The sequence below is a fragment of the Genypterus blacodes genome, unplaced genomic scaffold (genome assembly GCF_046128005.1).
Source record: "Genypterus blacodes isolate CSIRO-AG114 ecotype Tasmania unplaced genomic scaffold, CSIRO-AGI_Gbla_v1 ptg000028l_1, whole genome shotgun sequence".
Taxonomy (NCBI): domain Eukaryota; kingdom Metazoa; phylum Chordata; class Actinopteri; order Ophidiiformes; family Ophidiidae; genus Genypterus; species Genypterus blacodes.
Window position 1 is genome coordinate 2,300,298 of NW_027466841.1, and position 16,418 is coordinate 2,316,715.

The 16,418-nt window shown below is 41.4% G+C and overlaps 1 protein-coding gene across 2 annotated transcripts; it reads right to left on the reverse strand.

Moving 5' to 3' along the window:
* Positions 1 to 121: 121 nt before the first annotated feature.
* abat (4-aminobutyrate aminotransferase) lies at positions 122 to 16,406 on the reverse strand. Of its 2 annotated transcripts, none has more exons than XM_076144094.1 (16): positions 16,284 to 16,406; positions 10,016 to 10,113; positions 8,398 to 8,495; positions 8,211 to 8,240; positions 7,688 to 7,805; positions 6,059 to 6,108; positions 5,733 to 5,813; positions 5,511 to 5,603; positions 4,898 to 4,960; positions 4,590 to 4,653; positions 3,665 to 3,813; positions 3,386 to 3,523; positions 3,041 to 3,208; positions 2,803 to 2,949; positions 2,482 to 2,593; positions 122 to 2,360 (listed from the first exon to the last, which is right to left on the reverse strand). In XM_076144094.1, exons 2-16 carry the CDS (start codon positions 10,083 to 10,085, stop codon positions 2,239 to 2,241), a joined length of 1,503 nt encoding a protein of 500 aa, XP_076000209.1. In that variant the 5' UTR covers positions 10,086 to 10,113; positions 16,284 to 16,406; the 3' UTR covers positions 122 to 2,238. The 2 variants fall into 2 exon arrangements, with proteins under 2 accessions (XP_076000209.1, XP_076000210.1); XM_076144095.1 differs by lacking the exon at positions 16,284 to 16,406 and adding an exon at positions 15,648 to 15,764.
* Between the last annotated feature and the right edge of the window lie 12 nt (positions 16,407 to 16,418).

Genomic DNA, 16,418 nt, shown 5'->3' on the forward strand with positions numbered 1-16,418 from the left:
ACATGAACATGGATCGTTGTGCTATGGTCAGATAGACACACTCAATTGGTCCTAGAACAGATCTGCTTTCACAATCCAACAGTCCTCAGTCATATCTGCTTTTTTTATTCAGAATAAGGTGTGTTTCTTGACCATATATGTTTTTATATCACCTGGTCCTGTACCGAATCTGCTTCTCTACTCAGCCTCAGTTCGTTCTTCATCAAATATGCCTTTGCATTCAGACTAGATTGGTGTTGGAGCAGCTGTCCTCTAGTGTTCAGACTCAGCTTGCGCTGAGTCTTGCGCTCTGATTCAGATCTACCTCTGTATTCAGAGTCAGCTGGCCCCGTTTCATATCTGCTTTCATTGTCTAAAATCAGCCGAGATCGTGGTTCAGACCTAGGTTAGGTATTCTTAATAACCTTTCCCCTTGTTATACATGAAACCTGCTGAATAGGCCTAGAAACACCACACATATCTAAATAGTAAGTATGAAAGAATCCTGTCACATGCAGTCACAACTGAAGTGACATCTATCCTCTGCATTTAACCCAACATGCAAGGGCCCATGAGCAGTGTGCAGCCACGGTGCAACGCCCAGGGAGCAACACCAATTCTAAGTCTAAGGAGAAACCCAACATGCATGTTTTTGATGTTGGGAGGGAACCTGAGCACCAGGAGGAAACCCACACCAATGACAGCACTGTAAGTCAATGGGGACTGTGTGATGCTTTCCTATTGGTTTACATTACATTTTTTGGCAGGAATGACTGAAGGGGACATAAGCACTTAACAAACACAAACAACAGGACATAATGCATCATCATTTCAACATGTTGAAATAAAACATCAAGTAAATGAAAACATATATATTTACTGCACAGAGGATGCTTTATACATCAGTTAACTTAACTAAAACAATTATATCGATAATCACCTTCTTTAAAATCACATTAACAGTGCAAACAGTCATTAAAACGGACAACCCTACAAGGAGACAGGCACCATCATAACCATAACAGCGCTAAAACTACCCCCACATTGCATCTCTATTGAAAGAACATATAAATGATTTTCATTAGGCCAACCCGAATTAACAAATAACATCACATCAGCTTGGATGTAAAGAAATATTTATACATATCTCTATTTGTAATCAGTAAGGTTACCAATTGAAAGGTAATCAGTTTGTTAACACTGCTTGTGAATTTATAAACACATTCTGACTAGGCCGTATGGTCTCATTTCCAAACTTGTGTGACACAATTGGACACTATTTTCAGAATAAAGCTGCTCTCCTGAAGGATGCTTAACATGTTGAGGGATTTCATTGAATGTGCTTTTAAAGTTGACGTTTCAAATAGTAAACTATTTCCGGTGAATGGATCTGTTTGGATGATCCAACTCAAGATCAGGCGCCCCAAATGGCCAGTATGAAACTATTCTACATATTATATTTTCTGACCTGCTCTTTTCTTTTTTTCTTTTTGCATCACAAATTCAAAGAAAATATGTGAATATATGAATATATGAAATATGTGCTACAGGTATGAAGCTCTTGTTCAGAAGATTTTTTGACTGAAGTTCAGGAAAGATTACTGAAAAATATTAATACAATGAATTAACATGCAGGAACAAAATTATCCAAAATATTTTCCTGGCCCATTAAAAATTCACATTATCCCAGGCTAAACGTTATCATTTTTGCTAAGATCATAAGGACATTTCAGATGGACTTGCATCACAGCTGCACTTTCTATAAACAACTAACACAAGTGTTTGTGTAAGGATGACTGTCCAACATGTTGATATATGTGTTTATGGCACAGCCTAGTGGCAGGGATCCCCTTTGAACAGAACATTTTGTGTCTCCTGCTCATCCTTTCTGACATTACTACCGTGCCCTGACCTTATCACAAACCTACTTCATTTAACCTCTCAGTAAAACAGAAACAAAATCTCTGTTTCTGTTCCTGCTCCTTTAAGCAGCTGTTTGTGACATCGTAGGTCATATGTCAGACGATGGGTGTGTGCATCAGTGTTGTCTAACCGGTTCCATCTTCTGCCTCGTTCCAGAAAATTAAACATCTGGGAGAGGAGAGGATGAGCTATTGCTGTTTTGGCAGAGGGGACAAACTTTAAATTTATGAAGTGTGATAATGATGTGTAAATATACTGCTTATTGGCCCCTGGACCCTTTCTAGAAATGTCCTCATCCGGTTGACATCCTTTCTGAAGGGTTTCCTTCCGGTCAGTTTATTTATGCATGGCCAGCACGTCATTAAAGATGTTAAGTAAGATGTGGACATGATACTCCTTGAAAACCAGAGCAGGGCGGAAACGAATCGATCGGTCACCACAACCTCCCAGGAGGGCACCTGTCAGCAAGAGACATGATTACTGTTTTGAACCGGCATCTTGACTGTGGTCATGCAAGACGTTACCATTTCATTATAACATGGATATTGTGTGCCAAAGTATACCCAGTACATTTCTTACCCTTGTCTCTGGCCTTGGTCAGGATGCTGTTGCGTGTGTCATCATCACAGATGTCGATAGCGCAGAACGTTCCCTGTCCTCGTGCTCGGCTCAGAATGCCCGGGTAACGAGTCTGTAAACACGACAACGGGACAGGACATAAACATACGGGTAGGACACAATCACAGTACTGGTGTTCCAAACTAACTAACTGTTTAGGATGGAGACTATCCAACTACAAGATACACTTCCAAGCTTCTTCCACACTAAGATAGTAAAGGCTGAATGCAACACAGACATTTCGAAAATAAAAACGAGTCATCTGACACACTTTCATATTACCTGTAGGTCATATAAGCCATTTAACAAGGCTTTCCCAGAGCGGTTCACCTCCTCCATGAGGCTCTCTCTTCGGATCACATTGAGAACTTCAGCTAGGAACAAGTTCTTTGAGGGGTCACCCATCCAAGTGTTGAAGATACGGTACGCCTGAAAGTGAAATCCGACAACACACCTCTAAATATAGCTTTCATCCAAATCCATTAAGAGAAAACACACAGTCACTAAGAAACAAACAAACCTTATCGGCCTGCAGTTCGAGCTTGTGGTAGTAGCCTCCAGTCAGGAGCTTCTTACTGAAGGAGACGATGTCAGCAGGATCGTCCATGCCCCAGTGTTGATGGGCCCAAAACTTCCCTGTGGTTCCTCCACCAGTCTGGACTTCATCCACGTGGAAAGCACAGCCATGCTGGAACACAACCAGAAGTTGATGAAGACAGTCGCACCACGGGCAGAGAAAAGAGATACGAGCCACCAAGGACACAAACTGTTCAGGCGGCTGAGGTCAGGGGAACAAGACACGGACTCGGGAGGAGTTTATACTTAAATAGAAATAGTAATATCTTGTTCCCACGGACTAAAGTACCTTGCGAGAAATGTTGCGTAATTGCTTGAAAAAGTCTGCGGAGGCGTGGTTATCTCCACCTTCCGCCTGGATTGGTTCAATCACAATCCCAGCCACAGGCATTCCCTTCTGCCTCCACTTAACGATCAGATCCTCCACCTGGAGATAAACACACACATGCACAAACATGTTTAGAAACACACACACACACACATATATGTACAACATCGAATGTAGTAATTACCACACACACACACACACACACACACACACACACACACACACACACACACACACTACCTCTTCCAGACAGCGAGCCTCCTCCTGGGCATTCTCCCTTGTAAACTCTTCAAGTGGGTACTGCAGTCTTGGGAATGGGGCAATCGGCCAATCAAACGACGGCACATCCAGCTTGTGAATCACTTTGGAGTGTGTTGTTGCCAGGCAACCTTAACGAGGCGGGAGCGTTGTGTTAACCATGTATCTGCAACGCCACAGATATCAATCATTCTGGCTATCATATAAATGGTAGTTCCTGTTGATGGTTGGGATCACATTACTGATAACCCTGTGGCAGATATTCATCAACACCAAAAGTGTTTCAATCAATTCAAGCATTTCTTTCAATCTTTCACATATGGTGGTAGCGTTCATGTTGAAGACTGCATCGAAACTGAGACAGGAAAAGGTAGATGAAATAATTGCTGTTGTATTTTTTCTGCTCATGCTAAAAACAACTCCTTTCTTATTTTACTTGGTTCCGCACAACCACTTTCATTTTAGACAGGTACTAAGATTAAGACTAAGCTATGAGGGGCTGTGTAGGATTTAAATATTGAGACGCTCTCACACAACCTTTGAAACCTCATGTATAAAACATTATACAGATTTGTCTTGAGTGCGAGTGTTTCAATAGTGAACGTAAAAGCGTTTCAGTAGTGAGTGTGAGATTGTCTTAATATTTAGATCCTACACGGTTGCACTTCCTAAGGTAGCGCTAGCCTAAACAATACGATGAACTGAGGATGACTGAGGCAGAATTCAGCCTTTGTTTTCCCACACTCTGTAGTCTGTACACGGCGGAAAACACAGGTCAGATAAGAGGGGATAGAGGAAATATGAGAGGTCGGAGCAGCCAGCAATCGATTCAAACTTGACAACATTCCACCCGGATCAGTGTCACAACGCAAAGGTTCCAAACTCATCACATCATCGTGAAACTCACCCAGGGTTCTTCCATGGAACGCACCCATGAAAGACAAAATACTGAGGTCTGGACATCCTGGAGCCTGAGGGGGTGAGAGTGAGAGTGAGAGAGTGAGAGAGTGAGAGAGAGAGAGAGAGAGAGAGAGAGAGAGAGAGAGAGAGAGAGAGAGAGAGAGAGAGAGAGATGAAGCTATAAGATCAACACAAGGATCAACTAGGCCATTTGAATATTACTGCATTAAAGAGCTCACAGCCAATAAGCAGGCATGTGCAAGTGATGTTTCTGAGGTACATGAAACAAGTCAACTGTCCTGTGGTCTTCCTCACCTGGTTTACCATACAGGAGGTGAGCTCTTCTTCAGATGCTGGGCTGTTGCCTCGCTCTTTGTTCTGCAATCAAACCAAACAGAAGCCACACACACGTTTAGTTATTATACTATCCTCATATCAGGCTAATCAAAACAAACAAACACGGGTTGCTGACTGCCTCAGTGATTTAAACACGTTCAGTCTCTGCATGTTTCAAAAATGATTCTGATAAAGCACAATGTATTTCTTTATTATGTATACTGTCGTCAGCTTTATTACTAATGGCGAGAGTGCAAAGGAAACCTTTTCAAAAGAGACATCATCTAACAGTCCATTTGAAATAAAGTCTAGATTTGTAAATAATTAGGCTATAATTACAGGAAATGACATTGTTCCATTCCAATGTCTTGCCTTTATCCAATATTCTGAACAGTGAATATACATGTTTAAAAACGTGCCCTGGGAGAATGTTTGCTGTGATTTGGCGCTACAAATAAAGTTGAATTGAATTGAATGTGGTAGCATAAACGGAGCCTTGGACATGGATTTATTTTGCAGGTAATGAATCAATGTATTAAGGTGACGGGCCACTGCAGTAGCTTCATCCATGTTAAGCTTAGAGAATGCCTACCCTGTACCAGATGAAAATGGCTTTGTAAGCATTTTCATTGGAGCAAGACCCACAGGCCATCGTCTGAACACGACTCATTCCACTGGGGGCCACCTGGAAGGAGGAGAGAAGAGCACAGAGGATGAGGAGGCATGATCAAGAGCACATTACAACTAAATAAGTCCCTCATTGTGTCAGGTACTCGCTAAACATGGGATGTATGTGTTGGTATGTGTTACTAACTGAGAGCAGAGTTTCATTCAGTTTGTCTGGAAAGTTCTCCGGAGGAAGGATTCCAAGTGCTGGGCGGTTGACAAATGTACTCTAAAGGTAGACAAAATACACAGAAAACACCCACAAATAAACAACATTAGTTTGACAGAAAAAGAAAAAGACACACGTACTTTTGTGATCAGGATGTGAAGCTCCTCCCTCACATTAATGTACATTACATCATTACACACACATGTCAATTATAACCATTAACCAGTTGTATGCCCAAAATGATGTCACTGGTGTTAACATTCATAAAAGCAAGCAAACAAACTTCTTCTCTGAAGTGATCTTACCAGATTGCTGGGATCAGTCATCACTTTGAGAAGAGCAGGGTGATTGTAGCCTGAGAGGGGCAGAGCCAGAGGGAATAATATCAGTCAGCAGAGATTCACAGGCTTCAACAATCAGTACCCTGAGTGCAAATATGTAGATGGTAAACAGACTGGACTTATATTGCGCTTTTATCCAAAGCACTTGTGTGTAAAGTGTCCTCAGTTTAATACTTTAAATTAGAAAACTAGGGCTGAAATTTTCCCCCGGCAAGAATCATTTAACTGCTCCAACAATAAGCCTGCATGATCTGCATTCTAAGTGCGGTGTGTGAAATAACTTTAACATTCAGTTTATATGGCTTGCATTCAAATGAGCACATGAAGCCAGAGCTCCTCAAAACCAGGAGGCCCACCTCCCCGGAAGTAGGGAGGCCCTCTCAGTGTGGAATGAAGTCTCTAACCAAGAGGGTCTTAGTGAATGCAAAGTTCAGTAAAAACACACAAAAGCTCTGACTTTAAGGCAGACCTGAACTACCCTCAAACACACCACAGAATGAATCCACTGAAAACTTAAGACTTTCTCCAAAGTATTACTCAGTCGTGGTTTATATGCCTGGGATCCATTTTAAAATGTTTATGCTCCCACACAACTATAAGTGATTAGAGAAGAGCAGGTTTTAAATGACCTTGAAGTTGTGAATTGAAAAATGGGTAATGGCTAAAAATGCAAAAGGTTAAAATGTTTTTATGCTTGCTTGAGGGGGATTTTGTGGTATTTTATGATCAACTACAAATAAAACTGTAACAGAAACAGACTTTGCACAGTGAGTATCTTAAGATAAGACACACCTTTATCAGTCCCACCTGGGGAACACGCTGGAGGTTAAGGGAATGTCTGCATCACAAAAGCAATGTTCTCTCATTCATAAATGCCTGTCAGTTGCTCTATGAAGTGTTTTGTCTTGAAAGCATGACTCTTGTTATGACATCATTTGCATGTTGGCGGAGCTATTCATAAAAACACATCATCCACAAAAATACAGACCTGCTTTAGTCTGAATATTATTAACAAGAGTAAAATACAGCAGCATGAAATCTGGTGATTAATCACTTGGCAGGTTTTGAGCTCATCTCTTTAGCATTCTGGTGATTCTAGGTCTCTTGGCAACTCTTTAACATTCAGATCTTTATTGGTATAATATGCTGGTCAACTATTATTCCCTTACAACAATGTCATGGTCAAGGCCAAGGTCAAGGTAAACGTTATTATCTCCAAAGACAGCAGATAATTTTAACAGTTAACGCTGTGTTAAAAAAAAACACACTCTATTTTGAATGTTAAACTGAATGTTTATGAATGAGCTAAATTTATCGTGGCACATATTTAGCATGATGTGAAATATTTAGCGTGATGCGTTTGGTATGAATTCCCCCATATGGTTTCTTTTCCATGTCGGGTGTGACAGATTCACAGACGAGTGGAACATTTTGAAGAGGAGATTAACAGGTTTATGTTTTGTGCAGAACTGGAATAAAAACATGGCCACTGATGCCAACAAGGAGTTAAGATGACTCACACTTAAGAATTTTCTCCCAGTTTAAATCGTGAAGGCAAATCCATGCCGGCTGTCAGGATGGTTTGTTACTCACCAATGGGGATGGATGAGATCTGAGTGTAGATATCCAACATGCGGTTACCATCTACATCCACCAGGTAGTTCCCTCTGCTGTCCTCGTAGTTACAAAAGAAGTTGATTGCTCCCACATTCTGAGGAACCACACGTATTGCATTAAGGGACCAAATGAACAAAAACATTTTGTGAAAGATTTCATGTGAAATTAGATATGTTATTTCATGTGATGTCCCTTAGATGATGCCCAAAGAGCCAAAACGATTCTGCATTCAAAACATTATGTCTGAAAAATTAGTCGAGTCGGCTCTTTCTGTGGTTATAAATAGAAAATGTTATTTTAATCACACTATATGCCTTATATTATATATTTACATAATATTCTATGCTATTTCTGACTGTTTCAGGGAGTCATGGTGCTAGATGTTGCTGCAGACAAGCAATAACAAACAATAACACATACACACACGCACACTTATACTTCACACAAGACATCTGTGCAAGCACGCACACACACACACACAACACGCCTTTCAGTGTACCTGGATATCTCCCAGCTGCTTTGTCAGCTCCTAAACATAGAAAGAAAAAGTAAATAATCAAGAAAATATACAGCACAGTGTGTGTGTGTGTGTGTGTGTGTGTGTGTGTGTGTGTGTGTGTGTGTGTGTGTGTGTGTGTGTGTGTGTGTGTGTGTGTGTGTGTGTGTGTGTGTGTGTGTGTGCATACCTGTGATCTTGGCCCAGGGACTTGTGTTTTCATGCAGGGTCCATCGTACTCAAACTCCTGCTGAGCCCTGGGTGCAGCCTTGCTGACATATCGGCAGCCTGAAAAACAATTCAATAACTCATTCTTCATTATTTCAGACCTTCAGTTGACCTGCTGCAGCTTCACAGCAGGAGACTAAAGCCCCCACCTTGAGACACAGACATGTTCACACACTTTGACGTGATTAAAGCTATACTGGGGCAGAGAAAACACTTTTATCAGCTCAAAATGCTGATAATCCTACAGAACTGGAGGTCCATTTTTATTTCTGCCTTCAGTCTTCATGTCGTTTATTATTAGCTATTAAGATGCTGGCTGCTACATGATATTGTGAATTGGTTTAGAAAGATCATCACAGCAAGGACACAGGAAAGAAAACTCAAGTGATAGTTCATGTAAACAGGGGAGGCAGTAGTCGAGTGGGGAGGCAGTAGTCGAGTGGTTAGAGCTTCCGCTTAAGAACCGGAGGGTTGCCGGTTCGAGTCTCTGCCGAGGTGCCCCTGAGCAAGGCACCGAACCCTCAATTGCTCCCCCCTCTGCGAAGGGTGGTAATATAATGTAATGTAAGTCGCTTTGGATAAAAGCGTCTGCCAAAATGATTGTAATGTAATGTAATGTAATGTAAACAAAGCATGTAGTTTGGAATGTACTCTGTGAGTCATGTTAGAGCGTTTGCTGCAAATATTTGGTTAGCATCATTGGATACGTTATATCATATCTCCTCCATATAAACATGACAGGAGTTGGTTTGAATAAATTAGTTTTGTGCAAATATGGCCGGGTTGTGAGTTCAAGCAACAGAACCCCTAACCATAACAACCATAACTATCATATGGATATGTGCAAGGCTGTCTATATCTATGTGTAAGTAAGTATGTAAAAATAGTAATGCACAAGAGTCAGCAGTGGCAGTAACTGTCAATCGAACCATCTATTATGTTACTGTAAGACTCTAAGAAAGAACCTTTGTCCAGGCACTTACCTCAGATTTACATTTAACATAGTTGCATAACGGCTGCCCTAACTCTCATGACTCATGATTGCATGCGAACAGACATTTGAACAGGTTAAGTAGGCGTGATTCAGTCTGCCACAGGCAATCACAGGTATTGTTCTTCTGTTGCGTTTATTCATTTTTACTACCATAAGCTTTTTGCCACTCAACATCTCCCGGTTTTATATCAACCTACATACACCATTCAATCATCAAACTGTTCAGCATTATGTGTTGGAATCGGAGGGTTCTTGGTTCGATTCCAGGTACAGAAAGCAGTTTCGCATATTTCAGACCTTCACACTTCAATGGTTCAGGCACTTGTTCAGCATTCGGCAAAAATGTCAGCGTTTGCAATCCCAGTGCATTTTCTACAAGAAATCTCCAGTAGTAGTTTCTAGCATTTTTAGTTTACATTTCATCTCCAGATTTAAGTCCAACAAATCTGATTCAGTTAAGACATTGTGTTCAATAGACCCTACAGTTTGTGCAGACCTAAAACTAATCTGATTCTGTAAAGCTACCTCACAAACAATCAATGAAGGTTAATATAGAAATTGATGAAAGGACAAAATGAAGCTTTACCTGGAATGCTGAGTCGTAAGTTTCTCTGCACGGAGAGACCAAGCTGCCGCCTGAGCAATGATGATGCCATGACAAGCACGTGAAGAAGCAGAGAGGAACTGAAAGAGAAAAGGAAGCAACAGTGGCTTACTTTACTTCCCTCTCCTCACCTCACCTCACAGACACACACAAACACACGCCAACCCTTCAGGCCATTCAACTTTATACTTTCAGGCAGAGAAACAATTCAAACATTTTTCAGGCCTTCAGACTTCAGTCTTTCAGCCACCTTTTTCACATTTTCTCCAGGTATTGCAAGATTAAAGTACTTGTTACAGTGGAGGCAAGTTGAAGCTCATTACTCTCACAAATATGACACTTCACAAAAAATACATGCCAAGAAACATAGGAATTTCTGTCCTACGTTCCTCCCACGAGTTGAAATCTTTATGAACTTGCTGGTTCTTCTTTATTTTCTGGACCGTTATACATCCCTACGTCCCTGCTTAATTGGGTGCACCTGTGTTTCTAAACAGATGTCAGCTTTGACCATGCCAGTATTAGTGGAGTGACCTGAACTTGACCTGAGTTGGTAAGGCTCAGAGTATACTTTACTGGAGGCGGATGATTTATCAGTGAATAAGGAGGCTAAGGTGTCTGTGGCGAGCCTGGTGGAGGGTTTAGAAGAGCATTCAAAGTTGAATAGTTATATTTCCAGTTATATTAGCCAACCAACATAGGGAGTGTCGTGGTTGAGAATAAATATCAACACGGGACACGAGTATGCATGTTTTTAATTCATATGAATATTATTTAGCAAACAATGTGTCCATAATTTTGAACATAAATAAACTTCACATGGATTCCAAGCAGTTTAGTGATGTGGCAGCTGTGTGAGGTCTGAATGCATGGACTTGCAATTTCAAATCACAGGAAAAAATAACCAGTTATTACCGCTTTTATAAAGATTTAATTTCATCATTCATTTACTGTGTATTGTTTGTATTTAAATATTATTTAAAAGGAGCTCTAAATTTATGCAGATGACACGTTTGTGTGCAGGATTACTTGAAACCTGATTTTCATGAAGCTTATTGGATATGAGCGATTCAATTTAGGAATTGAATCAGTGTGTTGTGTGTGTGCCTTCTTCCCTTCATGTAAAATTGACAATGGTATCAGCGTCGTAGCACACTGAATGAAAAGTATTGAGATTTCCAAACAGTTATACAGCGTTTGCCGTCCTGCAGAGAGAAATACGTCATCCAGTTATATAATGCATATTTTACAGCTGATAATGTTATGGGTTATTATACATGGGAAATTGAATTGGGGTTTTGGTAAAGCGTTCGCTCTGCGCGTCAGTGTGTCAGGAGGGAAGGGGCTGCTGCTTTAGGTAAGCAGGAAATAATGTAGAAGAATAGAATAGAAGTATAGTAGTGATATGCAAAAAGGTTTTTAATTCATTTAATTCATTGTACTAAAGGAACTGAATGAACAACAGTGCACAGCAGATTGCCTCTTTCATTCCAAAGTCTTATATAACACTGGCAGCATAAACAGGAAAAATCCAGACCCCCCCCTCCACACACACACACACACACACACACACACACACACACACACACACACACACACACACACACACACACACACACACACACACACACACAGGATAAAACTGGTTCAGTGAATGAGTGTTACACAAGACTGCGCACCCCTGCCCTCAGGGAGGAGGGGGTCTGAGGAAAGTGATGGGAGGAGGAGAGATGGAGTCTGAACCAGGATAAACTAACACAAAGAACCAACGCTTCAAATAACACAAAGTCCACATCCATTTATTTAGTGTGTCATCTACTTGCCCATGAGAAGTAAATGATTGATGTACCCTTAAGTGACTGCTGCGATATTGAAATTTAGAGATCTGATCTCCTGGCAGAGCCACTGGCGAGCCGCTCTCATTGGTTGAAATGTCACTCTAGATGAAATGAACATGCTCACATTGCATTCCCGTGTTGTGAGTATTCAAGAGTGTACAGAATAAACCCAGTGCGTGTCGGAGCACACTTATCTGCATCCATTTTCAAGGCAACCAAACCAGTGAGCCATTGTACAATGAACATGTCAGCTCCTCCAGTGTTGCACAGCATTACAATTATATAGTATTGATTGTGTTCGTTATAGATATTCATCAGATTTTCAGATCTTATTCTAGAAGTCGGATGAACCGCAGCCATACTGGTCAAAGATCTCTTACATTCAGGTTCCTAGCTAGTTTTGCTTGAGCCTGTCGAGTCTCGAATTACTACACAGCATCTCATTCTTAAATCTTTTTACACCACATTTACAGTATTTATTTGGAGTGTTTCATCTTTATAATGAGCTCTATTCTATATATCCCAGCTGCTAATGCTTAGCCTCCTGTTTGCACATTTGCTCTCCGTCTAAAGCAGGCCAAAGGTTAATAAAAGTAGAGCTCTGCATGCCGTTTTCCCCTCAGCAGTCTATTGCTACTGCTGTCACTCAGGTATCTGTCTCTCTGAAATCATGAAATCACATGAAAAGTGTGTGTACGTTTGTGTTGCTGCATCATCACGTGTTGGCCACAGTTAATTTGAAAACATTTCCATACAGGGAGTGCTAATGCTAAGGCGCCTGTATTATAGTTCAAACATAGTAGAAATGTTTGCATAAATCCAAATTGGAGCCTCAGTTTCCTGTTCTTAGCTGACAGGAGTGGCACCTGGTGTGGTCTTCTGCTGCTTTAGCCCATCTGCTTCATGGTTTGACGTGTTGTACGTTCAGAGACGTCTTCTGCGTACCTTGGTTGTAACGAGTGGTTATTGGAGTTACTGTTGCCTTTCTATCATCTCGAACCAGTCTAGCCATTCTCCCCTGACCTCTGGCATCAACAAGGCATTTTATTATACTGTAGTAGTAGTATATACTATCGTTTTGATCATTTGGAAGCTGATTTTGATTAAATGACATGTGGGAAACCATATTTCTTCAGGTGATGTAAAGAAGACATGCTGCTATCATATGAGGACAAAGAAGCTTGATATGTTTACCAACCTTTCCCACCCTGTTGTTGGTTTGCTATGATAATTCAAAAGGTAACTATGTGCAACCCTTAATACATATTTGTTGCCCTGCAGTTCACTGCTCCAAAGGTCAGAGATGACCTCTTCAAACCGGTCTCTGCAAGTTTGTACAGTGACTGTTATCTTCACACCGACCCAAATAATCCAAAACAACATGAGAAAGGAAGCCCAACTCATTTGAACTGGAACAAAATATGCAAGTGTAGAAATGCCATTAAATTCCAGAGATCCAGCAAGTCCAGTCATGTCCTCTCCAGAAAAGGTCCAGATTGACTCACTCACTCCATATTACTGTGATGAGTCACAGAGAACAGACTGGTTTGCTCCTTCGTGCGTAAAGATGTAGTATTGGTAGTTGACACGGTGTCAGCCTCCTGTTTGTGTTTGATGGTACTGTGTTTCAGAGAGCAGTTATATGATATACAATAAATATATTTCCCTTTATAGTTCTGCATAACATTGCCTGAGGATTGCATTAGATCACAACGCCGTCGCTACAGTACAGCGCAGCCATTCAGGCTGAGTGTACAGTGCAATTATTGATTGGTTAGATTGTATCAAATGATCTGATTCTCTGGAATATTTACGAAGAAGGCAAACACACGGCGTCTCTCAGTCTGCAAGTGTGTCTGAACCACAGGCGTGTGAGTTTATCTCCAAACTGCTTGGCTTGAGTGACAGCACCCCAGTTTGCATTGTTGAAGCAGGAGCCGCTGATAGCTTATCAAACATAACTGGCATTATCAAGCAGTGATCAAACAGGATATTCAACTGGAACTGATTGTGTGTGTTAGAATAAAATGACAATAACATCTGCCAGCCAGTAAAATCTCCAAGAAGTGTGTTAACCTTCTTGGTGGTAGCAGGTCTGAACCAAACTGAGAGATTAATGACTAAGATCCATTTAGACCTTGTTTGCAATTGGACCATTACATCATTGATCTCATCTGCGCACGCATTCAAGACGTTTGGCAGTTCAGGCAGGAAAAGTGGGTGTGGAAAATGCACAACAAACAAAAATGGGATTCCATCAGGAATCTGCAGCCAGCACTGCTCAGAATCTGGGGACAGAAAGACTAAGAACATAGAAAGAAACATGTGATTAAGCTTTTAACAGCTGATATTTCTATAGACACAAGTGACAAGTGATACACGTCAGAGTATAGAATCATTACAGATGTAGGAGCCATATTTTAGTTAATGGAAACTGCAAAATGGGTTTATAGGGTTGTGTAGAACGCTACCATGCCGCTTTATCGCTTGTCATCATAACAGTGACAGAGTAGACTGTCCATGTATTTAGACACTGGATGACCCCAAGTCTGCTATACTGGAGCAATGACACAGAGGCAGCATCACCCAACCCAGTGGCAGAGCTAAGTGGTGGGCAGCAGGTCTAGTACCAAGACGCTGGTTCTAGCTCGAGCCCCTCCGAGATGTCATGGGTCTTTAATTGACGAAACATGGAAGAAGGGGGATTGTCCATTTGAAAATCTGCAGAAGCCACTCAACTGTCAATTTGGCAGGAGGTGCCTTGAAGGAGGGAAAGGAGGAGCGAGCGATGCCGCTGGCTCACAGACAACACAGGGGCGAGTACCTGTACAGGTGAGCGGTTGTGGTAACCCCATCGTATTTCAGATATCATTAAAATTTGGATGAAGTCAAACAAAGGATGAATTGGAAACCAACTCACTGCTCCCGTTTTCACTTGGATGATATTCTACAGATTTACTGCAGATTGATCTTTACCATCAATCCGTATTATTTGACACATAACTGATCACACAGGTTATGTTCAACATAATCAGCTGTGGATAGAATGAGATTGAAGACATCTGTTTCACAGCACAGGGACCTGATGTCTATGAGAGGCTGTTGACATGTTACATCTGGTTACATTCCTTATTGTATATCGTGGTGCCTTAGGAGCAAAATGAGGAACAGATGGTGTTTGAAACTAGATGACGTATCGTCATATGTACTTAGATGATTGAGGAGACGATGGGGAAATGTGTCCTTTTCAAAAGAAAAACACCTGGATTTTGTCTATGATAAAACCAAATGCATGCATTGCTTCTGCGGAGAGTTAAGCTCATAATGTTTGATGAAATGCAGGTAAAGCGCAGAGCGGTTGGAGCTCGTTGTAAATACGGAAGCTTTCCAAACTGCAGCGAGCTCCGTTTGTTTATGCGAGTTTGTTTGTTGGTGTGGAGCTTTAAGATAACAGCAGCAGAGTCGCAGCTGCTGTTCTCAGAGCCATTTTTCAGAAACCAGTTGTCCTCAACTGGACAACTGGTTTCTGCTGGATCTGACTGGCCTGTACATGCTCACGCAGCTGATCGCACGCACCTCCACGGCCATCTCAACCGATTACTCAAGCTGTTTTTCCTGACGTCTGAACCCTGCAGCAGCCTGCGGTCCTTCCCCCACGCATTTATCATGTGATGAACACACATGACACACACACACAACACGGCTTTAAATCCTTGCTGCTGCCCGCTGAGGACGCACAGCGGCGTCACAGGAGCGAGCGTGTGGCGGAGACTTACCGGGGATCTGGAGACGGAGCAGGCAGCAGAGAGGGAATGAATTTTAGCCCGTTAGTAGGAGCCGAGAAGCTCAGAAGCTCCGATCTGTGTGACGCGTCATCCACAGGAGGAGGGACCAACGAGTGTGTCGCCAATTAAATCACCCAGAGACAACGATGACACAAATCAGCCAATCACACACAACTCTGTATACACACATCTGTGACTGATTACATTATGACCTGCCGAGGAGATCATGTGTGTATCTGTCAGTCCACTTGTTTGTCTCTTTGTTGGCAGTATATCTAAAAAAAAAACAAACTGATTGATTTTAATGGCCAATCAACTCCTTTGGAAAATAGCATCACCATTCCTGCAGGATCAGTTGAACTTTGTGTGTGTATCATTAGGTGGTCTCTCCGTAGGGGAGGGCGAGGATATTTAGATGCTGATAGATAACCATGACAATCGTTTAGTCTATGGAATTTGTCACAGAGGATATCCAATCAACAAGAAACAGTAATGACAATGAAGACAATTGGATTTATGCAAATAAATCAAAGTCAAATCAAATCAAATTATATTTAAAGTGCATTTGTCATGAATATCTTACACTTCAAACAGAATCATTAAAAATAGGACAAAACACACACATACCTTGGTGTCACTGCATGAAGAGTTTAAATACTGCTAGGAGTAGGGATTTAGTGTAGCATTTAGATAGATGATGAGTCCATTTAAGTCTAAGAAAACAATCTCACACAGCCATCACAGCTCAAAAACAAGAATGTT